The 26,122-nt window shown below is 48.9% G+C and overlaps 9 protein-coding genes across 9 annotated transcripts; 5 read left to right on the top strand and 4 right to left on the bottom strand.

Annotated features, from left to right (window-relative positions):
- Positions 1-1,131: 1,131 nt before the first annotated feature.
- N7509_002048 (zinc-binding alcohol dehydrogenase family protein) lies at positions 1,132-2,590 on the bottom strand (the record flags this gene model as incomplete). The annotated part of the gene is made up of 4 exons (XM_056626685.1): positions 1,132-1,661; positions 1,715-2,148; positions 2,204-2,244; positions 2,318-2,590. 4 exons carry the CDS (start codon positions 2,588-2,590, stop codon positions 1,132-1,134), a joined length of 1,278 nt encoding a protein of 425 aa, XP_056492480.1.
- Positions 2,591-4,080: 1,490 nt separating this feature from the next.
- Positions 4,081-5,665, top strand: N7509_002047 (DUF895 domain membrane protein; the record flags this gene model as incomplete). The annotated part of the gene is made up of 4 exons (XM_056626684.1): positions 4,081-4,168; positions 4,221-5,262; positions 5,324-5,420; positions 5,486-5,665. 4 exons carry the CDS (start codon positions 4,081-4,083, stop codon positions 5,663-5,665), a joined length of 1,407 nt encoding a protein of 468 aa, XP_056492479.1.
- A 168-nt stretch (positions 5,666-5,833) lies between these two features.
- On the bottom strand, positions 5,834-7,383 carry N7509_002046 (UDP-N-acetylglucosamine--dolichyl-phosphate N-acetylglucosaminephosphotransferase; the record flags this gene model as incomplete). Its single annotated transcript, XM_056626683.1, has 3 exons — positions 5,834-6,814; positions 6,882-7,062; positions 7,145-7,383. The coding sequence occupies 3 exons, from the start codon at positions 7,381-7,383 to the stop codon at positions 5,834-5,836; spliced, it is 1,401 nt and encodes a 466-aa protein (XP_056492478.1).
- A 354-nt stretch (positions 7,384-7,737) lies between these two features.
- N7509_002045 (putative nuclear pore protein (SEH1)) lies at positions 7,738-9,021 on the top strand (the record flags this gene model as incomplete). The annotated part of the gene is made up of 3 exons (XM_056626682.1): positions 7,738-7,947; positions 8,014-8,857; positions 8,915-9,021. 3 exons carry the CDS (start codon positions 7,738-7,740, stop codon positions 9,019-9,021), a joined length of 1,161 nt encoding a protein of 386 aa, XP_056492477.1.
- Positions 9,022-9,435: 414 nt separating this feature from the next.
- N7509_002044 (putative proline permease) lies at positions 9,436-10,998 on the top strand (the record flags this gene model as incomplete). Its single annotated transcript, XM_056626681.1, has 1 exon — positions 9,436-10,998. The coding sequence occupies one exon, from the start codon at positions 9,436-9,438 to the stop codon at positions 10,996-10,998; it is 1,563 nt and encodes a 520-aa protein (XP_056492476.1).
- A 2,852-nt stretch (positions 10,999-13,850) lies between these two features.
- Positions 13,851-16,703, top strand: N7509_002043 (putative PHD finger and SET domain protein; the record flags this gene model as incomplete). Its single annotated transcript, XM_056626680.1, has 1 exon — positions 13,851-16,703. The coding sequence occupies one exon, from the start codon at positions 13,851-13,853 to the stop codon at positions 16,701-16,703; it is 2,853 nt and encodes a 950-aa protein (XP_056492475.1).
- A 768-nt stretch (positions 16,704-17,471) lies between these two features.
- N7509_002042 (uncharacterized protein) lies at positions 17,472-18,569 on the top strand (the record flags this gene model as incomplete). The annotated part of the gene is made up of 1 exon (XM_056626679.1): positions 17,472-18,569. The coding sequence occupies one exon, from the start codon at positions 17,472-17,474 to the stop codon at positions 18,567-18,569; it is 1,098 nt and encodes a 365-aa protein (XP_056492474.1).
- Positions 18,570-18,923: 354 nt separating this feature from the next.
- On the bottom strand, positions 18,924-20,245 carry N7509_002041 (fungal specific transcription factor domain-containing protein; the record flags this gene model as incomplete). The annotated part of the gene is made up of 2 exons (XM_056626678.1): positions 18,924-19,909; positions 19,984-20,245. The coding sequence occupies 2 exons, from the start codon at positions 20,243-20,245 to the stop codon at positions 18,924-18,926; spliced, it is 1,248 nt and encodes a 415-aa protein (XP_056492473.1).
- Positions 20,246-21,272: 1,027 nt separating this feature from the next.
- Positions 21,273-24,830, bottom strand: N7509_002040 (uncharacterized protein; the record flags this gene model as incomplete). Its single annotated transcript, XM_056626677.1, has 2 exons — positions 21,273-23,363; positions 23,424-24,830. 2 exons carry the CDS (start codon positions 24,828-24,830, stop codon positions 21,273-21,275), a joined length of 3,498 nt encoding a protein of 1,165 aa, XP_056492472.1.
- Positions 24,831-26,122: the final 1,292 nt, after the last annotated feature.

Raw genomic sequence — 26,122 nt, 5'->3', positions numbered from 1 at the left:
GAACTGGGGAACAGCAGAGAGCAGACTTATATTTTGCCGCGCCCGCGATGTCGCTGCTCTGCAAGTCGAGGGGCAACGCCGATTTCGGTCGGTCAGCGGCCAATACTGGCGAGTTGATTGGCTGGAGTGGTGACCAGGGTGGGGGCCGATGTCGGCCTGGTCAAAAATGTGACGGCGGCTAGTGGCGCTTGTGGGCGGTGGATCGGGGTGGGAGTAACAACACGATCATTGTGGGTTACACAGTAGTGGTGGGAATCATATATTTATATTCAAAGACTTTTCGCTTTTTTCATATTTTATTGTTTTTGTTGTGCACTCTATGTACTCTATCGTCATCCTTCTACGCTGGGGCTTCAATTGGGGAGAGTGTGTACACCGACTGATAATGAATGACGTAGACCGCCGAATCGGGGGTGACTCAACTAATAGTGGGCCTCTTATTGGCCACGGATGCCGTCTCCGATCGTGCCGAGGGCAGCTAAGGTAGTAGAAGTACATACGGGGAAGAGGGGGGTTGCAGTGCGGGATACCTTGATTATTTACTACTACCTAGGTAGTAGCACTACTTGTATGAGTTAGGGTAGGTCTAAATTGATTTACTACTAGTACTAGTAGTACCCCAGAGCTATTGACTCGGAGTTAGCTGGAAACCTTAGAATATATATTCACTTGCGCTGGTCGTATAGCTACTAGTAGTACTACTAATTTGAAGTTGAAGGTTCAATACTACCCACCTGGGCAGTCTTGGAACTCAAGCCGTCACGGTCCATCCAAAATGGATACTATAGGTATTCGAAGGGTTTTCTCATGTTTTCAAGCCGAACCTGAAGTTATCAGCAACCCCAAGCGTTGGAAGTTGAACCTGAAATTTCTAATTAACACCACCGCCCTGAACTCCTTGGAACCTCGAAAGATTACTAGAAAAAGTGGAATCTAACTACTAGTACTACTAGTGAATTAATTGTTGTTATCCAGCTGCGAGCTTCAATTCCGGATTTTCGTCATATAACATTTCATGGTTTTAAATGCATCTATATAATATGATCATTTGAAGGTCTAAAATTATAACCGAAACGCCAGACCCCAATCCAATTCATTTCAAGACATTATGCCCAAACAGCGGTCCATAGATCATGAATGAGCACCGAGATCTACCACGATCCTTTTACCTGAAACCAATCCATCCCGCAGCGTCTCCAGCGCCGCATTAATGCCGTCCAGACCCCCTTCAGCACGAACAATATCCGGTAAACTCAATGTACCATCCTGCAACAAACTCTCCAACCAACACACCAAACTCTCACCGACAGCGGGAGCCTCATGGAAAAGTTTAATCGGCACTGTATGATATCGGATCCCGGGATCTCGCTCTTTGGGTAGACCTGTCAACCCCAGCAGATGGGATTGGCCTGATCTCTCTAACGTTTTTTCAAGGAGAGTTGCCGTCTCTTTTCCAACGATGTCAATTGCATATCGTAATTTTCCACTTGTAACACCTCGAATAATCTCGACTGCGCGCTCGGTGTCTTGTCGATCTACTAGTAGATCTGCGCCGAGCTTCAGAAGCTTAGTTCCATGCCGGGCCACATCGGCGACGCAGATAACGCGAAGACCAGCAAGCTTTGCTAATTGAAGTGTGATTAAACCAGTAGTTGTCGAGGCTGGGCAATAATTAGCATTGGAAATCAAGATGCAGCAGAGGGGATGAGCTCACCTCCCCAAATGGCAACCCAATCACCCCGTTGAGGCCGATCCGATGAAGCAAAACACTCATTCAAAATGTCGGCAGAAATGCTGTTTCTATCAAGCTGGTCGACAACACTCACCAGATTCGGCCCAGGCGATTTTGTGAAGAGCGAGAAGTCTAGTCCAAGCGAAACACCCAAGGCGAGAGCAGATGCAACAAAAGCAACACCAACAGAGGCGGACGCACTGATCGAGGTCGAGGATGGAATGCGCGCGGCGTTGAAGTCTGTTGCAATGGCGTATTCTTGGAACGCTGCTTTCCTGATATCACGGTAGTCTGTTGAGGGTACCAGAACAACGTCGCCTACACGCAGTCGTGATTTTTCGGGTACTTGAAGAACAAGCCCAGCCAAATCGCGTCCATTAATCCACGGTAAACTAGGAATTCCAAAGTTGAATGCACTGAGACAAGATAAAATTAGTAAATTGTATGACGCGAACAGTGATCTGAACGTACGGTGCTTTCCAGTCGATCGGGTTGAGGCCGATGGCAAGAACCTGCCAACAAAAAGTTAGACTACCCAATTCATGCAGGCTCAGACCAGGCTGGCGATAGCTGGAGATGGCTTACCTTGACCAATATCTCCCCGGGGTGTAAGATGGAAGGAATATTGTGATCGTTCACCAATGTGTATTGTTCTTTGACACCCTTGAGAAGGAGCACTTGTTGTGTCATCTCTAGAGGCTTTGGAACCGGAGTCTTCTCCTCGTGTGTCGATCGCTGAAATGCACCGGCATTACTGGAAGATGTACAACGATGGAAGGATTTAGTTTTTTGTTCGAGCTCTCCGAGCTGAAGGAAAGTAGTGGTGGTTGACATGATATTCGGGGCCAGCAGTGCCATACTCAAGATCATCAACTAAATGAAATGAAAAAGAATGGTAGTTCCAGATATGAGAAAATCTATAATTTGTCCGTGACTACATGTATGTATTACTTCTCGGGCGAGAAATGCCGAGAGAATGAGCACGCTCAATAAATTGGTCAGCGGCGGGGCATTGATATCAATACTAGCTCGGAGCACGTATAATGATCAAAAGCCTCCGCTGGGCCCTGGGTCCTGGGAAGGCCTCAGAAATGGTCCGGGCTGGAGTATCACGTCTTACATCTGGGACTTACAACCTATCCGGTGGCAGTCTCCCCAGGCTGTCCATTGCTCATGGCGGGGCTAAAATGGCGTGATGATGACCTCTCGTTGGCAGCCTGGGGGAGGGGAATCGTAGATCAGATCTAATAGGGGTTGCTTTTGTGAAGTACCCATTGTTGTCGAGCTGGGATATAGGATAACCGAGGCAATAGACAAAGGATATTCGAAGAGGGCTATTTTATTCTAAGGGTATGATTACAATGTGGCATATTTAAAAAAGAGAAAGGATATTTCTTTTCTACCATCTTTCAAATTTGGTACACAACCTAGGTATCTTAGAACTTCTTGGGCCGTGAAGGTGCCTTGTTGCTTCGATCTGATGTGATCCTGGGCGGTGATGACGAAACCCTACAAAGGTTTGAACCCCTCCGCCACACCTGGGAGCTGGGAAGTATGTATGGAGTACATATCTCGAATTTGATTACTATTAAAGATATTTCTATCAAATCTTCTTTGCCGTGTAAGCTCAACAACGTTATATCTGCTGTGCGGTTGTGGCAGTCAAAGCAGGGAAACATTTCCAAGTTAAGGTGATGACCGGATACCTATTTCACCTCCTTGTTGGACCAAACCGCAGCCTCTACGCTCATTATATACCATAAGTAAATATAATATTGAACCATGAAGCATTCACTGATACAGGAAGTCTTGGGGGAAATATCAGCAGACGCCGTCAAAGTATCGCAAGCTTTGTTAAATAATGCGGCATGGCCGACATCATTCCGATGAGCCCCTGATCAACCTACCACTATGCAGAAACATCAAATGAGATGTACTTCAAGATTTCTCGGCCGGGAATCTCAAGCCACAGAGATCGAAGAGTCTCTCAAAGAAATCCCAAAAAAGAAATTAGCCTCCCCACGAATCTGGGCTGAATCGCCGTAGCCGTTCTTAAACGTGACGTGCGTTCGGGCGAGCACGTAATCGGTACCCCAAACCACAACATTCCCCAGGCCCTGAGACAGCTTCTCATGAAGATAGGCGCTTGAAATATTTAAGCTAGTCACAAGAATGGCAAGGTCCCGATGTTGCCATAGCACGAAATGTCATGTTTCAGGAAATAGAGCTCCGTTAGGCAAATAAACCAGCCACTTATCATATGAAAATCGCTATATAATGTCGTAAGAGCCCTTTTTTAAAATAGTTTGACAGCTGTCGCGACTTTTGAGCAGTACATTTCATCCACAATGTCAGATTTTGAGAAGAGCGCTTCGCCAACAGATGCGGAGCTCAGCCATGACTCTTCTAATCCTCCGACCGTCACGAACGAAAAGGGTATGCAAAGGAAAGTTTTCACCAGGGAACGATTTTTCTAACTTTCGAACAGTGAAATGGTACCGATCTACATTTTACAATGCCCTCATTCTCGGAGTTTGTAATTTTCTCGCTCCAGGTATCTGGGGTGCTATGAACTCTTTGGGCGGCGGAGGTGAAGAGGAGCCATATCTGGTCAATGCAGCAAATGCATTAACATTCGGACTTATGGTGGTCTCCTGCTTTCTCTCCAGTGTTGTTGTTCGTTTTATCGGTATAAAGTGGACTTTAATTGTCGGTACAATGGGATATGCACCTTATGCAGCTGGGCTGTACGTGAACAACCGATTCGGCCAGGAGTGGCTTGTCATCCTTGGGGCAGCATTATGTGGTATTTCTGCAGGAGTATTCTGGATGGCAGAGGCAGCAATTGCTCTCTCCTACCCAGAGCCCTATAACCAAGGTCGCTTTTTGGGATTCTGGCTCAGTTTTCGCGTCGGGGGACAAATCCTTGGCGGTGCTATCAGCTTGGGTATCAACGCCAAGCGTGCGACGACAGGCAGTGTCTCTTACACTGTGTATATCATTTTCATTGTCTTGCAGGCCCTGGGTCCATTTGCTGGATTCTTATTAAACAAACCGTCGCAAGTTCAAAGAAAGGACGGCATTCCTGTCAAGCTTCAGGTCACCAATAGTGTGGGCTATGAGCTCAAGGCAATGGTGAAGCTTTTTATCAGCCGCAAGTTTCTGTTCATCGTCCCGTTTATCTGCCAAGCAGTATACACGGAGGCGGTTATGTTCTCATACGAGGGTTTGTGGTTTTCTGTGCGCGCAAGGGCTCTTGGATCATTCCTCTCGGGTATAATCGCCCTTACAATAGGTAATCTTCTGGGTGCATTCCTCGATACCAAGTCTATCTCACTCAAGACTCGGACTCGGGCCGCATTCTTCTTTGTGGTCGGTTGGCAGGGAATGTGCTGGATCTGGGCCACAGTCAACACAACCGAGTTCAACAAAACCAATCCCGCCTATGACTGGCTTGACCCTGGCTTTGGAAAGGCCTTTGCCTTGTTCCTTTTCTGGGTTGCTGGCTTCCAGCTGAATTACATGTATCTGTAAGTTGTGTCGAACAGGGAACACGAGGTGATCTTCAACCATCTACTGACGATTCAACAGATTCTTCTTGGTCGGCAATTTGGCAGATGAACAAGAAGAGATAGTTCGTATTGCAGGGTTATTGCGCGGAACAGAGTCTGCTGCACAAGCTGTTAGCGTATGTTTTTCAATCCCTTCCCTATGCTTCTTTGCCTAGCCCGAGAAACTAACACACCGTTTTAGTATGGCCTCAGCAGTATTTCCATAATGGCTGCGGTGGGAAATCCTTACCTAAATTTTGGCCTGTGGGGTATTGCTCTTGTCCCTTCCTGGTTTGTTGTTAAGCAGATCGGGCACGCCTTCGGGGATAAGAAGGTTGAGCGGGAAACACGGGCGCTGCGAGATGTGTCCCATAATGAATAGTGCAATCGAAGATGAAACGACATGCTTTGTACATAGAGTGCGATCAAGATGTGCCAAAAATAGGATTGCTGTATAATTCGGCTCTTTTAATTGTCAAAGTATGTACATTGAATAAATTGGCGTTCGTGCGTGGCCGGAGCGCCGCTCACGTAGGCTCAGAGCGATGGACTACATGAGATATTGAAACATTCGATTGTCATGATCGAATACCAGCAAGGCCAATCGATGCCGGACAAAGAGACCAGCAGTCCCACAGAAAGTCTGAACAGCAACCATGTGCCATGCAAGTCGGTCCTCTCTCATGGGACCCATCCACACTAGCCAAAGGTTGAGGAGGGTCAGGTTTGTCGACTCGATTATTTGACCATTTTCGTCCTTAGTCACCCGCGCCAGTCGTAATATATGGAGAAGCTCTAGCGCAGTGGCGATCAAGGGCGCGGGAGGAACAGCCCACTCAGTCACCGAGGCATCCAATAGCCCGGTAGATGCGTTGAATTTTGGAAGTCGGTGTCGTGGGCAAGGAATAAGGTGGAACAGCTGCGGCGTGGAGTATAAAAAGTTGAAGATCTGGGGGACAAATAGTAATAATAACGTCTTACTGAAATGTCCCAATATACCGACAACGGCGAAAACCATGCCCGCAAGGTAACAGTAGGTATCGCCTACAAATACCTTCGAAGGATACCAGTTGTGGCACAGGAGTGCCGCTGAAACTCCAATAAATGGAAGCAAGAAATAGATCGAGAACAAGTGGGAGTCGGTAGCCGGATGAGGGTATGGCGTGACGGGCGCGAGGTACATCGCGTCATTGAAGAGCAGGAGAACTGCAATAACGAGTGACTGGGCTACCTCAATTCCATTGATACCTGCCAGCATGTTGATGGCGTTGGGGCAAAAAATCGCGATGGCCGCCATGTACATGTAGTACGAGGACCCGAGGTCAATAAAATCACCCAGGTATCGTTGCAGCGGGACCGGCACGACGACTTGTGTCACGCCAAAATCAACAAAGTACACAATGAGCATTGGGATTGATGCAAATGCAGGAATGAGGACTTTGTGTCTCCAGCGTATGTCAAGCAGGTCATCTCCAATGCCTAGAATAATGATAGTCTGCAGGGATAGAAGCCCCGACAGGTATGATGCGAGCTGTCACACGAAACAATTAGCCCAATGATTCCATTCAATTGCATAACGACAGAAACAATTTACTCACCTTCCCATGAGGGAATCTGTGTAGGTAACGTCCAGTTTCGATGTGTTGATCTTCAATCACCACGTCTCGATTTCCACCACCCGAAGTGGCAGCCACAATGTCCTTGTAAAAGGCAAAGGGGATGAAGACTATAAGCGATAGCAGATAGATCACAGCGCACACCGCTCCCATTGTTTCTGGTCTAGATCCAAACATCAGTCTTCATTCTATGCCAGGTCGGTTTCGGCAGCCTAAACACAAGCCCTGCGGGGAGGAGTACTTACATTTCAGGTCTCCTTGGTTTTGCCATATCTTTTCCCTTCAGACCTGCCTTGATGAATACCGGCCCAAGCCATCGAATCATGCTGTATGTTATCGCAAAAGCAATAACTGCCAGACTGCCAGAGGCAATCAATGGCGCGCCATCACCTTGGAAGGTGTTAACGAGGATGCCGAGCCCAGCTCCCGCAAGAAGCAAGAGACGCCAGGTCTCCGTGCGAGAAAGGGTATCTGAAGCATGCATGTCGAGCGCGAATTGAGCTGCCCTCGCTAGGGTCTGAAGACTCAATTTCGACAAAGATTATTTCGCGAAAGAAATTAAAGACCGGCACAAACGAGGGAGAGTAGCTTACGCAAGCTGGCATCTTCATCGCCGACGCCGGCAAACTATGCGATAAGCTTATCGGGTTCTGCCGCTATTCACCGCTGACTGGGACTGGCCCCGTGATGATCGCGGCCGAGAATGGAAGGCCACAGGAAACGCTGAGACACGTCTGTTTCATACCATAGCATGCATACGTGTGGGTGAAGCGCATTATTGGCCAAACACCGGATTATACCTGGAACCCCTTGGGTGAAGCTAAAGTACATCGTCTCGATGGGGAGTGTGGAGCACCCGGAGGCGGGCGGCGGCTTTGCCGACTTCGATGCTGGCCACCGGGACCTTGTGTCCGTGACCAAGTTCAATTTCTATGGAAACCGGATTGTGACGGCGTCGACGGATCACCGTATGAAGGTTTGGGACCTGAAAGATGGTCAATGGCAGCTGACGGATACCTGGCGAGCTCATGACGCAGAGATCCGTGATGTAAGGGCACAAAGAGAATATACCGTCGAGCTACCGGACTCTCCCAAGCTGACTTTTTTCCAACAGGCTGTTTGGAACGGTCCTTTTACAGGCCAACACATTGGAAGTGTGGGTGAGGACATGAAGCTTAAGATATGGCAAGAGGACGTGACGCAGCCACCCAACTCGGGCCGACGGTTTAGATCCATCTTTCGAATGACAGCGCCTCAACGACACCCCTTTGTATCGATGGACTTTCGCAACATTGATCTGGAATCATGGATGGCTGTCATCACACGAGATGGCTACTTGATGATTTTGGAGCCCACTAGCCCGGACAGTTTGGCAGACTGGCAACACCTAGACCAGTTCCGCGTATGTCCTCAGCCTGAGCGCGGAGAAGAAACAAGCTTCAAGATTCAATTTCACCATGACCCAAGTGATATCACACACACAATCTCACCAGAAACTGATCGGAAGAGCTTATCACTGGTCGTCGCAGCCATGGACTCGGTGAAGATCTATCGCACAGATGCAAACCGTCGGTTCTACCACGCCATCGAACTGAATGGACATGGGGGGCTTGTTAGAGATATTTCTTGGGCTAATGGATCGGTCAGAGGTTATGATCTCATTGCTAGCGGAGGCAAAGATGGATTGGTTCGCATCTTTGAAGTATTCACTATACCCACCAACCAGGCATCTCAAACCGCCAATTCCCGCAAGGTCGAACGACGTCAACAGCAACAATCTTCGGAAAATCGAGCCACGTCTCAATCAGGAATCGGCTCTGCTTTGGCTAGTCGTGCACCCCCTTCTGCGTCCAACCGACAGGCTAGTGGGGATTCCCAGTTCCGTCACTCATTCAAGCAAGTAGCCTGTATCGAAAGCAAGCATCTTGATGTTTGGCAGGTTGAATTCTCATTTGCTGGTGAGTAACATTTGGTTCCCGGTGACCCCATAATTTTCTAATCGTATTTCTCATTAGGTGATTCGTTGATGTCTGCTGGCGACGATGGTGCGGTTCGGTTTTGGAAGAAATCACTGTCCGGAGAATGGCTTGAATTTGCCGAGACAGACATGGCAATGCAGTAAATTTTGTTAGGCATGTCCCATTGAGATGGATTTCTTGTGAATGGGCGTGGTCTCAACCCTTGCCTCCTCTTATAACCTCCGCTCGAACTTGTGTCCAACCAAACTCCTAACCATATATTCATCCCTATGATTGAAATGGTGTATAGGAGAAATGATACCCTTGTGTTTTAATTGACAAACTGCTTTATTTATCACTTCCATGCTTCCAAATTTGTTTTTCAATAGGGGTCACGGTAGTACTACGATTCCGGGGCTGACCTCGGCCGCCGCGTTGATGCAACTTGAAGTTCGGGCAGGGGCGACTCTTCTCCGCGAAATCACTTTTTGATGAAGAATTCGAATCTCGCCCAACTTCCTTTCGACACTGATGGCCTTCACTCCTTTAGGCCATAAATATCACTACTCAGATCTGCCATGGCTGTCGGCCCAACTCTTGGAACGGGGTTGTTCATAGGCGCCGGTCAAGCTTTAGCTATCGGCGGCCCAGCGTCGTTGCTCATCTCCTATGTATTCCTATCACTCCTAACCTATTTCATGGCCACAACTGTCGCCGAGGTCGCCATTTATTCGCCGTCTCGACATGGCTCAATGGTTGCCAATGGCTTTCGATATCTCCCATCCAGTCTTGGCCTCGCCACTGCTACCCTTCGCTGGTATAGCCTGGCTCTTCTCGTCCCTTATGAAACTACTACCGCGATGGTAAACCTCGGCTTATGGAAGCCTGGCTCGACAGTCGCGATCCGATTGTTCATCATCACCTGCGTCATTGTCGGCTTCAATTTTCTTCCGGAGCGCACTTTTCGCGGCACCGAACAACTCTTCACCAGAATAAAAAGCGGCACAATGATTTGTCTCCTTGTACTGTCTTTGTCAATCGGCATGGGAGGTGCCACCGGTCATGATAAATGGGGATTTCAATACTGGAGAAAGCCAGGCGCTATGAATGAATACATAGCTCGAGGCTCACTGGGAAAGTTCTTTGGCTTACTACAATGCCTCTTGCACAGCTCGGTTGCTTTCATTTTCACGCCAGAATTGATCGTCCACCGAGCCGAAACTCCAGTCTCGACGAGTGGCATGGAAATCGGGGATTCAACGGACCCGAACATTCGATCTGAGCTTCCCAGAACGGTCGCCTACGATGTTGTGACCACCGCATTTCCTTATATACTGAGTTCTTTGGCCATGGGTGTGATGGCTCCCTACAACGAGCCTCTATTGAGCAACAACGGGGCTGGTGGGGGTCTCTCTCCGTTTGTCATCGGGATCAACACCGCGAAGATACGCATTCTTCCAGTAACGGCAACCGTCGCGATTTTCCTTTCCTCGGTGGCCTCTGGTCGGTCATTCTTGCATTACTCCACGCGCACGCTAGTAGCGTTGTCTGAGCTCGGCCACGCTCCCAAGACGTTCAGTACCCGAAATCAATGGGGTGTACCTTATGTGGCCACTATAGTCACCGCGTTGTTTGCCTTGCTCGCCTTCATGTCCGTCGCGATCTCGAGCTCCACGGTGTTGTCATACTTCCTCGTCTTTGTCAACAGCTGCGGGTACCTTTCCTGGATGGTATCTTGCGTGACCTACCGTCGTTTTCGTCACCACCTTCATCGACGGGGACAGAGTGACACCTATAGCTTTTCTGTTCAACCCATGGGAACATACATAGGCTTCATGGTGAGCGCCATACTGCTGCTCGCCAATGGGCTAGTTGGAGGCCCAGCGGGTCCTCAACCTGGGTCAAGAGCGTCGAGACTTGTGGCCGCCTATTTTAGTATTCCAGCATTTGGAGTCATCTATTTAGGCCATCGATTCCAAACCATGGTCCCATATCGGTCGCATGCTAAGGAGGTGCCCATCAACAAGGATGCGCCGGAGGGTCCCACGGGTGCGTTCCACATACAGCGGGGGCAGCCTGCCACAACACCTGGAACTAGTATCGAGCTGGAGCAGGTGTGGTCGATAGCCGTCGAGGCTTGAGAGTTGTATGTAAAAAATCTGATTTGGGGGCTGGAGGGTGGTTGTTGCGTCAGACCTAGGATGTGTCCTGGCCCTTAAGCGGCGATGCAAGTTGAGACTGTCTGTAAGCTTTTCGAGAGGCCTGTATATTTGATTCTCGGGCACTTCGTGTATGTATTGTATTGTCTCTGCAATTTTATTTTTAGTCGTTATTAGCATTATTTTGATTATGATGATTCGGTATTTTCCGGCCTCCTCCAATAGACAACTAGGCAGTTGTCCAACAACCTCAGCCATCGCGTCACTCTTTCTCTCCCTTTCCGTCACTTTCCTCTTCCAACGCCGCTCCCAGACCCCGACGCTGATGCTTCCGCATCGATACTGACTATGACATGCTTCGGGCCAATCGAGTTTCATCGACTGTTGGTCTCATCGATTGACCATCAGCCCTAAATAGGTCGGGCCTGTCGCCTGCGTTACAATAGTTCCCGCTCTGGAGCTGGAGCCCAACAACTCCTCACACGAGGTGAGCCCTGGGGTTATGATTCTTCTTTTATCAAACTCTCGACTGGCTAACACAACTATTCTACAGCATCCTATTACAGAGTGACCTTCTGTTGAGTAGGTCTTGGCTTGGCTTGTTCACGGCCGCCCTCGTGTCAGCAAGGACGAAAGCAAGCGGATCCCATGTGGGCCGTACGGAGTACAGTATCGATACTCATTTCCGCCTCATGATCGACTAACGGTTGGCTTTGATTAGCCCTGTTTCTGGCGCACCTACAGCCTCTCTATAGTGGCGAAAAAAGGGCCGCCAAATCACAGGGGACTCATATCATCCGCCGCCCTCCCTCCCCTCCCCCTTTCGTGTGTGAACTCCTTTCTCTAAGGGATATCTCTCTTCGATCTGGACACTCCACCAGGCTCGGGAGCTTGATAGGTTCGCAGTTCTCTATGGTACTGGCCGTCCCGAGTGGTTCCTTCAGGGCCGTGCCGCCGTCGTTACACCTTTTTTTTTTCTTCGCCTGAAGGGCAAAAAAAACCCGCCAGGACCCTGGGAAGCCCAATGACTTTTTGCTCCCCCTCTTCTTCCCCCGACCAAAATCTTTCAGCGCCACGCTTCTGCCCCATTTGGCCCTTCACTCCCGGGCGATCTCCCTTTCCCATGGATCTTTTCTTACACCTACGTTTCCCGTTTCCCTTTGTATACACCTTGGGTGTTCTCTCTTCTAACATCATTCCTCACCTTCCCCCAACCTCACATCTTCTATTATGGGGGAAATATATACCTCTTTGATGGATTTTCTCTAGCTAACCCCTGCTGAGTCTTCTCGTCTCCTGGATCTCTTTCTATTCCTTCTTGAATGAGTTATTTGACCACCTGACGAGAGATGAGATGGCCCAATTATTTTCTTTCCTTTGATTGTTCTCTTTATTCTCCCCTCTCTCGTCCAACCTTTCTTTCCCCCTCTCGCTTTCTCATCTTCGAAAGTTGGTTTTTTTTTACTATTGCCTGCTTTCATCGAAGACAAGAAGATGTCTCTGCTCGTGATGCCAGAGCACTGCATCTTTTCTTCCGGTCGCAGATGGATCGAATGGCAGCAGCAGTCACACTGCCCCGACCTGCATGGCATCCCGGAACTGTTCGGCCGAACCCGTTGCTCGGGCCAACATCTCACGGGAGACCAGGAATGATTTTGTGTCTTCCTTTTGAACAACTCTACTAATGATCTAGATGCTCACCCGGGGATTTCCCCTCTTTCCAGTTGATCCCTTCCCCCTTCCCCATGTGGTTCCCGTGACCGGGGGCGTTTTCCACTCCACCTTGGGTCTGCCGACGCTAGTCCTGGTTAGGACTAGCACAGTGCTGACTGGATACACTGGGCACACCATGCCACTGCCAATGCCACGCCCCCACTACCACTGCCACGCACCCTTTCGCTGGTCTCGGGCTTAATGCCACCTACCAGGTTTTTTTACTCGCTAGCTCGTTTTCGGGTCGAGTCTCTCCTCCCTCTCCTGGGTACGGATACTTCCCCCCCCCCTCTTCTCCCCTTGGCTCACTTACTCGTCGGTCGCAGGCGCGACTTCCTCGCGCTAGGCCCGATTCGCTCCTGCTGGTTCGGGGCCCATTCGCTGCCTTAGGCCTGTAGCCTCTCTGTCTCTCTCCTCCTCCTTCCAGACTCTCTCGATCCACCCTCTTTTTCCTTCTCCCTTTTCCTTGCGCGTCCTCCTCCTTCTCTGATCCTCCCCATTCCTTAACTCCCTACGCCATCCATTCTCTTCCTCGCCTCTATCATTTCTTCTTCCCTCACTTCTTCTCCCCGTGCGACCCGCTCGCTCACCCTTTTCCCATCTTCAACTGGACCCTCAAATCGCTTCCAACCGTTCTCACTCTCCCCTAATCGACCTCCCAACGCAAATCGCAACCGATTCCCATCTCGACCTCGAATCGCCGTGCTCTGAACAACCCATCACCGTTCTTCTCGAGCCGACCCTGCCTCCCCTCCCGCCGCTACCCTTGTAGGCACAGGTTGAGCGCAACCAGCCAGGATTTTACACCCACCCTCTGCCATCCCACAGGACCCGACTCCCATCATCAAGGATCCCTCAGATCTGTGCAGACGCTCCTTCTATCTCTCAAGTCAACATTGGAGTCGTTCTTGCCACCGAGTCCCTGCTTGAAATCTGTCGCTGTCGCCTCTCCCCACGTTGACTCGGACGCGTCTGAACATCCCCCAACACTCGTCCACGACTGAATTTCATCTTCGTGCTGGGTTCGTTGACATGTTCTTTGAATGGTGACGGATTCACCCCGGCATCATACCCTCATATTTCATTTTGTCGCCATTTGAGAGGGGGTAATCTGTCGTACTATGACAGATACCTCCTCCCTCGCCATCACGCACGCCACCACGGATTCCTATCCGGTCCCCGCTCCTCCGGGCTCTCCCATCGCTAATGGCGCGATTTCTGACTCGGTCGCTCCCGACGAGGAAGAGCCGTACACCATCAAATGCATCTGCTCCTTTGATGAAGATGATGGAAGCACGGTCTTCTGCGAAAGGTGTGAGACATGGCAGCATATCAGCTGCTACTACCCGGACAAGCGGGTACCGGACGTGCACAACTGTATCGACTGTGAGCCCCGTGTTCTCGACGGTCGCCGTGCCACAGAGCGTCAGCGTCAACGACGAAACAAGGGGCAAAGCGAGGACGGCGACCGAAAAAAGCGTCCAGGCTCCAAAACTCAAAGGAAGAAGGGTAAGGATGGCGAAGTGAATGGATTTGGCCACCAGCGAAGCGAATCAGGGGCTCGCGAACAGCCCCCGGCCAAGAAAGCCAAGGTCTCGCACCGCTCATCCGCATCTATCAGTGCCATCCCAGGCGTCCCATCCATCCTTCCCGAATCTCGCAAAAGGCGATCCTCCACTTCCGTTGCTTCAAGTCCTACCAAAACCTTCGGCCCCTCCATTCCTTTGTACTCGAACGAATTCCTCCACCTCTATGACCGTGACGATGAACACGAAGACCGGAACAGTAATCTGTTTGTGAATGTGAGCCTGGTCGGTGACATGGCATCATGGGTGAAGGATCCGGACGCTTTGGCGCGAGTCTCCAATCGTCGTCCAACGGCGGATACTTTCAACATGTCCGATGCACCCCTCGACCGATCACAGTGGCCTACCTTGACGACCGATACAATCACAGATTCCACTATTGACCTTGGTGGTCGGAATCCGATGTGGAAGATTGTCAAGACTCAAGACGCGGTAGAAAAGGACTCCATTCTTGGAGAGCTCACCGGCAAGGTGGGCATGTTTGACGAGTATCGCCTTGATCCGAATAATCGATGGCAAGAGTTGCGCCACCCAGAACCCTTTGTTTTTTTCAGCTCTCACCTCCCTCTCTACATCGACAGCCGACACGAAGGCAGTGTCCTCCGCTACACTCGCCGATCATGTCGTCCGAACGTTACGATGAAGATTTACATCACCAATGACGTCGAGTATCACTTTTGCTTTGTCGCGAAGGATTACATCCCACCGAACTCTGAGATAACCATTATGTGGTATCTGGATGCCCCTTTGTTTGAGGCGTCCAATGGTCTTGTCAAGCAGGAATCTGATGACAGTGCCACGGAAGCAGCCTCCACCTGTCTCAGTAATACCCTCGCAAATTTCGGTGGATGTGCATGCGGAAACTCGCAGGGTTGTCTGCTCGCGAAAATTGATCGCCGTCGACACCCAAAACTATTAGAAGCTGGTGCGAAGCAACCCAACGGCAAGCGGAAGAAAGCGAAGACAAAGTCTACGGCATCTCCACAAGATACCGGTCCTGTCTCCCTCAGCCGTGCTGGTAGCGAGACAACTAAGCATCCAGAAGACGATGATGCGGCCGCCGATAGTCGCTCCACATCTGGCTCAGCGCGAGAACAACCCCAAAGTCGTGACATGAGCCCATCCACCTCTGATCTTCATGAATTGTCTAGCCGGGAGCGGCGCAAGATCGCAGACGCTGAGAAGATGTTCCAACAATTGGAAAATGGCCAGCGCCCCACGACCCAGAAGAAGAAGAAACGTGTTAGCGGCGGTACATCGGTGCACTCGCCCGCTGGTGTTTCTTCAACCTCCACTCAGGTAGGGTACTCCAGCTCGCAGAAATCAGTCAAGGGTCTTCATCTCAAGACCGGGAGCCTCTCTCGATCTCCGACAACAGCCCTGTCGCCGGTTGCCTCGTCAATTGGTCGCTTTGGCTCACCGCGCAAGGTGTCACGCCCCAACACACCAGCACAGGCTAGCCAACGCCCAACCTACGTCGATGCGTCGGTCCAGGTCGACATGGATGAGCCTGAAGAGCCTTCGGTCTCGGATCCATCACCGCGTCAACGTTCCCTCTATATACCCATGACGGTGCGACTTTTGAAACGTTTCAGTATGGATCGCGTCCGGTCTGAAGAAACTGCTCGCCAACAATTATCTTCTGCCGGGTCCGATAGTGTGGGCCCCGCTTCCTCGCCCTCTGTTCCTCGATCCCCTGCTTTCATCCGATCACCGGTGATAACCCAAGACAAGATTCAAATTCCGGGTGTCGATTCGGACCGCTCTCAGCAAAAAGAAGCAGCAGCTGTATCCGGCGATGTCGACATGCAAGATGTGTCTGTAGCCTCGGAGCCAGAATCGCCGTCCACCGGTCGAGACATCAGCAGGCCCATAATTCCTCCCCCTTGGCCATCTACCGCTGCACACAATTCTCGCATCCCCGGTTCCTTTTTGGCAGAGCAAGGAAGTCTTCGAATTTCTATGCCTCCACCAAGTGCACCACTAATCGCTTCTGTGGCCAGCCCTGGCTCTACTTCCAACCCAGGTCTCGTTTCGCCTAGCGCTTCAGACTCTACATCCCCACAAATTAGTGCGCAGCTGCCTAGCTTCAGTGTGCCAACTCCGACCCCCGCGAAGAAAAAGCTCAGTCTCGGTGATTATCTCATTCAAAAACGCACCATGGCGACTCCTACCTCGGAAAAGTCCCAGACACAGTCCGTCGCCTTGTCTGCCCCACAACAATCACCGACCACACCTGAATCAGGACCTACAATCAGTGCGGATGGCATGCAGACCCCAACCAAGGCATCCCCTGACAGCAAGATTGAGCCATTGGAGTCACCAGATGTAAAGATGAAGGATGCGCCAGAATCGAGCCATCCACACATCCCCTCTATCTCTTCGTGACATCTTTTTCTCCCCTCTTTTTGTGCGTGGTAATTACGACGTTGTTGGTCGTTTCCCGACCTTCAACTTTTATGTTTACGACCCCCCAAAAAACCTTCTTCTCGTGTGACTTGATTGGAAACTCTCTCCTTCCTATTTTTGCTGGGTACCAAAGGCGTTTATCGGATCGGGCTGTGTTTGTGACGGTCTTCTTCTCTGGTTTCTTTTTTACTTCTCTCTTTTTTTTCTTTTGGCTTCCGAATGGCGTACAGCGGCGCGATATAGGAATTGGATTATGGATACGGAAATACCAGGATTCGGTTGAATTAAGGTTAAGGAAACCTTCGACAGTATAGCTGCTAGCGAGCAGCGCTGATCTTTATGATTTGTGAGATTACTCTACTACCAATTTTTTCTTCTTCTCTCCTTCGATATGGTTTATCCATTCGAGGTACAGATAGCTTGTATGAACAATATAGCGATAGTCACTTTCATTTGGTTTTCTCTTGTATAATCTTAGCCAAGGTTGCTGCTCTCAGTCCTACAACTTGGTGATGACAAGGGTAAATGACGGCATTTATTCCGGTTTGTTGGAGTCTCCAATAGTATGCCACCGACCCACTTGATTGGTCCGGTTGAACGGCCTTCTTGCCGTCGCGGCATCTAAACCGCGCAGTAATGTATAAAAACACAGCAGCAGGCCATCCAGGCTAAAGGGACATATTACTCCTTCTCTTTGAATGCCTCCAAATATTCAACAAATTAAAGATCCCTCGCTTGCAATCCAAAATGTCCGAGACTTTCCCCCAACCCCCATCCGTCCAACTCCACGGACGAACATACAACTTGCCCCAACGCCCAACAGTGGTAGTTTGCATCGATGGCTTCGACCCCGAATACCTCCAAGCAGGAATTGAAGACGGCATCCTACCAAACATGTCCTCATTCCTTCAATCCGGCTTCCACACAACAGCAGAATGCGCAATGCCATCATTGACCAATCCAAACAACCTCTCAATCATCACCGGCGCACCAACCAGCATCCACGGTGTCTCAGGAAACTATTACCTAGACAAAGAAACCGGGGAAGAGCACATGGTCGTCGACGACTCAACTATGCACGGCACGACAATTCTAGCAAAACTAGCCGACGCAGGAATCCGCATCGCAGCAATCACAGCAAAAGATAAGCTAAGAAGAATAATTAACCACGGCCTTTTCTCGCCTTCAAAATCGTCAATCTGCTTCTCAGCACAATGCGCAAATGAAGCCACCCTCACCGAACACGGAATCCAAGACGTCGAAACTTGGCTCGGTCAATCAACACCAGCCCAGTACTCCGGTACATTATCCCTATTCGTCCTCGACGCAGGCATAAAACTTCTATCAGAAGGAAGGGCGGATTTCTTCTACCTCACATTATCGGATTATATCCAGCATAAACACGCGCCTCGCTCGATCGAAGCAAATGAGTTCATGGCCGCGATTGATACCCGACTCGGTGAATTCGTTAAACTCGGCGCCGTCGTCGCTGTAACCGGTGACCATGGTATGAGCGATAAGTCGGATCAAGATGGAAATCCGAACGTCCTCTTTCTTGAAGATTTCTTGCAGAAAGGGTGGCCTGATGCTCGGGCTAGAGTTATTTGTCCTATTTCTGATCCTTTTGTTAAACATCATGGTGCGTTGGGTGGATTTGTTCGTGTTTATCTCCTCGGTGATACGTCAGGTCCCCTCCAAGTTGAGGAAATGGTGGCGGAGTGTCGGAAATTGCCAGAGGTCGAGGTTGCGCTTACCGGCGATGATGCTGCGGATTTGTTTGAGATGCCCCCGGATCGGGAGGGGGGATTTTGTTGTCGTTTCGAAGAAGGGGTTTGTTATTGGTAGTCGGGTGGATGAGCATGATCTTTCGCTGTTGGAGGGGTTGAGGTTGAGGTCTCATGGGGGGGTTGTCGGAGCAGAGGATTCCGTTGTTGAAATCTACGCCTGTTTCTAGTCGTGCTGGGGATTGGGAGGGTGATGGGGTTGTGTATAAAAGGTGGAGGAATTTTGATATTTTTGATCTTGTTTTGAATTATTAGGATGTTGAGTATTTGGTGGGTTTTCTTAGTCAATTCAAACTGTCAGGTTGCTTATTTTCATTTATATGATGCATTTTTACTATCGAACATTATCACAAATACTTAAGGTAGTGCTAGTATATCCTTCAGAATACTAGTAGTATGTCACGCCACTTCAAGTTCATTCTGTCCCAAATAAAGGAGTTGACGACGTCTGTCCAAAGTCCCCCGACAGCATGTCGAATCCTTCAAGAGCAAAATCAAATCCGAAAATTCCATTCAACGGCCCATTATCGTGTGATTCAGATTCCCCAGTCAAAATATTTTCCAGACTTTCCGCAATTCCCTGCAATGGATGACCATGACCGGACTGATCCCCCGAAGCAGAAGCAGCAACTTGAAGAACCCGAACAAGTTCGCGTAAGTGTGTTGAAACATCATCCCCATCCACATCGCAGGTAATCAACTCGCTTTGACTCGACGCTTTAACAAGACAAACGCAAGCAAACGCAGTCACTGTCCCTATATAATAGGGTAAATTTTGCAAGCTACCCTCCTCTTTGGTGATAAGACAAACAATCGAAAGAGCGCTTTTCAACGCAGCCTCGGCAAAGTCTTCGGTACCATTGTTAGCTTTATTTGAATAAGAAGTTGAATCTCCCTCCATCGAGTCATCAGTTGCCTGACCACGAAAGACATGAGAGAAGAGATATAACCTCGCCGAGTAATAATAAACGTCAAAAACATGACGAGTAAATGGCTCTTCGCCCGATCCCTCAACAAAAGTCAAAATACCGAGCCAATCACGATACCACTGCTCATAAGCCTCACTTAGAGCAGGAATTTCACTTAATCGTTGAATAGTAACGCAATTATCCACGTCTGCGCCAAACATGTCAAAGACTCGATTGCTGATCGACCATAATTCGACCTGGCTGATTAATTTCAGGTCGGATGGCGACGAAAGTTCTGTTCTGAGGAAATCGCGTGGGCTTTTCAGAGAGTGAAAGTCTCGTGTAAGGGGTGGTTTGCCGTGGCTTAGGGAGCAGTGGTGGTCGCATAGATATACGAGGAAATATAATCGGGTCCGGTCGTAGCAGGCTCGTTTCTTGTGGGGCATTTTGGTGATGCAGCGGTGGAGATTTAGTTCGGTTGCGATTCGTACGGCTGGAATGGTCTTGTTAGTTTGGATTTTGCCACGGTGGTGTTCTATTTTTCTCTCTTCTTCTTTATCAGCATACCCAGTGAATTTAAAGCCGTGGAGATGTCGTTGAGCCACAAAGCCCCGATGCAAAGAGCGCGCACATCATCGAATTCATGATTGTTGGAAAACACTTTGCCGGATACTTCATTCTTCAGATGATCGAAGAGAGCTCGATAGTGCAGGGAACCGGAGCAGAAAGCTGCAACTGTGCAGATGGAAACTGTTAAAAGTGGCGACCTTTGCGAAATGGAGGCCAGGGAATCAGTATCGGCAAGAATATTGTAGGCAAAGGAGTCCATGTTCTGTTTATAAAATAAGAATAGACTTTCTGCGGCTTCTTGTGGTATTATTTGGCTTGATAGGAGATCTGAGCATTGTTGAGATGTGCCTCGAGGGTCCGTTAATGTGAAATTGATCATTGAAGATGCTGGGAATGCTCCGAGGCTGCAAGAAAGATTTAAAGTGACGACTTGAGATGGGTCTGCGGAATCATCCGTGAGATCTCTGCGAATCGTCTCTTGTCCATAACTTTGATAAGGCGGCTGCGATGATGAGTCGACTGCGGTGCTAAGTATATGCGCCTCCAGCTTGGCCATTCGATCTTCCATTTGCTCTTTCCAACTACCCCGATCAGTTAGATGATTAATCTCTTGATAATTCCACTCGGTCGAAAATAAGCTCATAACATACGAAGCATCACCTTCTAAAAGGGTTTGTAGACTCTTGTTCACTGTGCATGGGTTGCCGCGCGTTTTACAGCGGGTGCATGGCGGTCTATCATTATTCATATGACATTTAATCTAGTAGTGTTCAATCCTTGACATTAGTTCGATCATTGGATGTAATACACAGACTTAGAGGTAAATCCAACCTTTAATTTGCGACAGGAAACACATGCGGTGATTTTTCGCGAAACCTCGGGGATCTTCCTGTCACCGAACGACTCGCGGAGGGCCATTGCAGCAGACTCGGATCGTGGAGCCATAATGAGGGGAGGGTTACCCGGACTAGCTCGCGCTCACGGGTCCAAATACAACTTGCATCAGCGTTGGGGAACGTAGATGGAGAAAAAGGCCAGGTGTATGCGTTTGTTTGGTAGTGGTCAAGAGATGGGGTCGTGTCTATTTCCCGATCGCTCATTGATCGTAGTCATTGCGCGACCCCCGGGCCCACCACGGCATTTGTGCCAGTGGCAAACCTCGTCTTACCCCGTACAAGGCCAGATTAACTCGCCCATCTCCAATTTCTCGCCGCCTAAAGTATATACAAATCTGAAGAATGCCAGGATTTGATTTCTGCTCGTACTATTTTGTATGCCTAGCTGCCTCACCCTCTATCTGCCTCCTGGGGTGAGCCGTGAGAAGCAGCATCTAACAGCATGACATGTCCTGATTTGCAACCAATCCCAATACTAGATGCGGATACAGCAAAGGCGCTCACAACGTATACTGATGGCAACTTCAATAGATTGACTGAGTTCCATGTGATCCAAGTTTTATCCTTACTCACACCAAACCCCCGAGCAGACAGTCTTTCTAGATCTTTACTAGAGCATGACAGATCTGCGGTGGAAGATAGGGTGAATATGCCTCTTTCGGTTTCGAGGAAAGATTTAGCGACGTCCAATTTTCTGATGTAAGTACCATAACCCTCGAGGGTCTGCACACACTGCCAACTAGCGACATCCCAGAATTTGATTGCCTCCCTAGGTTCCGAGCCGAAGAAGCTTGAAGAACCTGAAGCGAGCAGTGCGCCATCGGGCGAGAAGATCAGTGAATTGATTTCATCACTTTGCCACGGAATGGTCTTGAGTAACGTCCAGTTTCGTGCATTCAGAATCTTGATGCTACCATTAACAACACAGGCGAAGAGCGTGCTATCTGGTGAGAATATCATCGAGCGAGACCTGAAATGTCTCTCTCCTATACCAAATTTGCGTAGGTGCTTCCAAGTCTGTCTATGCCAGACGGTAATGAAACCTAGTAGATCGTTACATGTAACGAGCAGCAGGCCATTCGGCGAGAAGGATACTGAGTGGTTATCATGATCACCATCATGAAGGATCTTCAGGCACTTCCAACTGCTCAGTTCCCACACCTCAAATGCCCCATTGTAATCATAATCACCAGATAAAAGCAAAAGGCCATCTGGCGAGAAATTCACTGAACCAATCCGTTGTTGGCCTTTGATGGATTTTAGGAAATTTCCGTTCCAGACGTCCCAGATCTTGATAGTACCATCGTGAGACCCTGACGCAAATAGTGCGCCATCAGGTGAGAAGTCAACGGATCCAATAACATCATGGTGACGATTGATGCCCTGTAGAGACAGCTTACTATGTACGTTCCATATCTTAACAGTACTGTCCCAAGAGCTAGAAGCAAGCTGTGTGTCATCATTTGAGAAGACCACCGAGCAAACAGGATCCACATGTCCTTTGAAGATATGTATGCATTGCCAGTCATCAGTATTCCAGACTCTAATCTCACGATCTAGGGAGCTAGATGCAAGTTTCGAGCCATCATTTGAGAAGACAACTGACAGGACACTGGCACGGTGGTCCTCGAGCTTTTGTAGAGTCTGCCAATTTTCCACATCCCAAATCTGGATACTTCCCTCGGCAGAGCCCGGGCTGCCACTACCGGAAGCGAGGAATTTACCATGAGGTGAGAATGCCACTGAATAGGCTTCATAATGGCAGCTATCAAGGGTCTGTAAACACTGCCATCCTTTGGTACACCAGATCTGAATGTGGGCTCCACAACCAAGCGCAAGGTGTGGACTGTTAGGTGAGAATGCCACTGAATTGACTTTGTAATGGCAGCTATCAAGGGTCTGTAAACACTGCCATTCTTTGGTATCCCATATATCAATATGGTATCCGCGACCAAGCGCAAGAAGTGCTTCGTTAGGTGAAAATGTCACCGAGTGGCACTCCATGTACCAACCCTCGATGATAGATAGGCACTGCCAATCGCGGGTTTGCCAGATCACAAAGGCGACGTCCGTACCAGACGCAAGCCACATATCGTCAGGAGAGAAGGCCAGTGATGTAGCCGAGCCATGGCCTTTGAGGGTCCTTAAGCAATGGCCGCTGTGAGTATCCCAGATCTTGATAGTCCCATAATTATTACCGGATGCAAGCAGAATGCCAGACGACGAGACTGCTAAAGAGTGTATATTACCTTCGTGTTCAAGGGTCTGCAGGCAATGTCCCCAGTGTTCTTCAACGATTTCGTTTGTATTTAGCCACCCCAGCTCATCCGATTCAAACTGACTTCTTGTTATGGTGCCTCGAGGAGCAAAGAACATGGCTGAAGAGTACACTTGAAGTGGATGATTCTCAATCATAACCTTATTGTATATGATGAACCGGTATGCATCTTGAACTCTGGCTTCTAGATCTGCATATCTTGCCTTGTTTTAGGTATGAGTTAGAAATTCCATTCATCGGCAATTTCTTTTATGTTCACATACCTTTAGCAAATACTCAAGCTTCAACATCGACGTGGCCCCTTCCGAAAAGCTTCTCAAGAGACTCAGAGCCTCGATCCACTGAAGCAAGTGATTGCACATAAAATCCTCAAGCGATTTGATGTCAAGCGGCTGCTCGCGTGTTTCTAGAATTACAGTTTCGTGCTTGAAATAGTCTTCAAGATGATGAACCCAGTAGATACACGCATACCTAATTGTGGCTAGAATATCTGGATTTTGCTGCTTGACCTCACCTATCGGAATGGCAGGGTCATTGAGTTTGTAAATGTTGCGTTGCAATGTTGAGTTGAGTGCTTTCAAAGACTTTGAGAAGATAGAGTAGTGTATCTGCTGCTTTCTATCGGGACGTGCCTTTTGGGATACCCGTTCGAGAAATTCTTGGGCGGACTGATGTACCAAGGTAATTTTGCGTTGATTGAGAGTAAGAAATGAGCCACAAAGCCCTACAATCTCTATGAGATCATCATCGTCCAGTGTATCAGCATTCGTGGGTCCTTGGATTTCAAGAAATGATGGTATTTCATCCAATGTGATAGGACGATAGACAGTTGTGACAATTTCGAGCAAAGAGACTCCAAGCTGAACGTCGTCGTCATTCTTTGAGTCATGAATGTTCCTCAGCATCTTATGATACATCTCATCAAGGCCAAGAGGGAAACTAGGAAGATCCTTTTCAAGACGCCGTTTTGAAACTGCATGTAGTTGTTCGCAAGCCAAAGCCACCCAGAGGAAGGTTCCCTCTGAATTTGATTCCAAGTGCTTTTGAAGACTTTGCCTTTGGCCTTCTGTGTATTTCTTCCTCTCGGCCAGTTCTTCAACCTTATACTCGATAAAAAACTGAACAGCACACGACAAGCTGTACCCGTTAAGCCCAAGGTCGATTTTGACGTGTGAGACAATGTTGAGACTTTCGTTGATATTTTGCCAGTCGCGGCTTGACACAAGCCATTTCACATGCGGATATGATGATGAGTGTTCTTCTAGGAACTTGAGAAGTTTATTCAAATCAGTGACACACTCATCGAGTGCATCAATGATAAGGTAGGTACTTCCTAGGGCTGTATCTCGAAAAATATCCAGACAGACCTGCCGTGCTTGGACCCATCCATTGTCATTCCCAGAAAATTCTTCCGGGATGTGTCTAATCAACGAACCTTGCTGTTTGACAAGCAAAGACATGATTCCCCGCAAGACTGCTGTGGCACTGTTGATTTGGCTGTTATTCGCTTGGCAGAAAAAGTATGCGATATTGCTTTCATCGGCATCCTCTTTCAAAACCTCATCAATGATCCCGCAGATCAACATTGTTTTGCCTTTACCAGGAGCTCCTTTGATCCACAGAAGCTGGTCAGATTCGGTGTTTTTTTCTCCACCGCTTGAAGTCGTCATTATTGAGAATCCAGCGATATGAGCCTTGAAGAAGACCACCCTTTTCCTCCTCGATTCGCTTTTTATCATATGCTGGATCCGTGGTGCTAATGGCATTTTGACGGTGTCGGTGTTCGCTTTGAGCCGAACGTTGCTCATTCTTCTGTAGTGCGACTCTTATTTCTCGCACTATAGTTCCATTGGTTAGACACATTTTAATCGGAAAAGAAAAGACAGATTGTGGCAATAATTAAGTATCATACTAAGCTCCTCAATATCATCCACTTGAAAAAGATTTGGTGAGCGAGTATTGGGCATTCGACGCAAGCTAACTATAATTAGTACTTACCCTCTTCAACAAGTCCGCGCGCTTCAGATGCATTCTGAACATCTTCCACTTCTATTATTTGGATCAACTCCTTCGCATAGGCAGCTGCTGTCGCAGCAGCATATTTCTGCCACTGGTCATTTTTGTGACTGTCACAGTAATCACAGACACCACGAATAACGAGACATGGAAAATCGTTCATTAGCCCCGCAGCTTCCGTTTCAAAGCAGAGACACTCGGAGAAAATGTCCCGTTTGCGTGCATCTTTGACAACTTGATTTCCAGAGGCAATTGTTCCGTAAAAGATATAGGGGTCCAGATCGTCACGCTTCCGACGTCTCAGTTGCTTGGAGGCATCACATTCATAGCAGTCTCTCTTGTTGCTTGGATGGTCATAGTCTGGATCAAACAGACGGTCGTGCTCTGAGCCCTGATGAACATAGCCGGGTCCTTGTCGAGGCTTGGACATCAATGGATATTTCGTGCGCATAGCATCCAATAGGTCGGGAATGATGCTCCCAACCATCTCATGCTGGCCTTGAAGTGCGCTCACGGCATTTAGCAACACGGAAGGAGGAGAGTTCAAAATTCCCCGCTCCTCGAATCCCTGCGTTGTAGCTTTCCCGCAGTCATATTGCCGTACACCTCCAAAGGAGCCTTCCGGTTTGCTAACTACGACATCACCAAGTCGGATATCGTTATCGTCGCTCGGAATACCACCTCCAATTCCAACCATCAGCCCGAACTTGATCTGCGGAAAACTGGAAAGCATCCCTGCAGCAGCCTTGGCGGCAGCCGTAGTCCCATACCGGCCTGCTGGAAGACTGGCAATGACAACATTATGCTTGCCCTTCGGACCGTCGATAGAGCCTAGGGTATAGATGTTTGGATCTTGGGAGTTCTTAGACTGAGGTGATCCATGTTTCTCGTCGAGCATAGATTCCGCAGCTGCCCTTTCATGTGGTAATGCAGCGATCCAGCCGAT

Source organism: Penicillium cosmopolitanum (assembly GCF_028827165.1).
Source record: "Penicillium cosmopolitanum strain IBT 29677 chromosome Unknown utg000004l:1.0-4361866.0:1.0-4365735.0, whole genome shotgun sequence".
Lineage (NCBI taxonomy): Eukaryota > Fungi > Ascomycota > Eurotiomycetes > Eurotiales > Aspergillaceae > Penicillium > Penicillium cosmopolitanum.
Note: the sequence above shows the minus strand (reverse complement) of the source record. Positions and strands in the feature narration are given on the sequence as shown.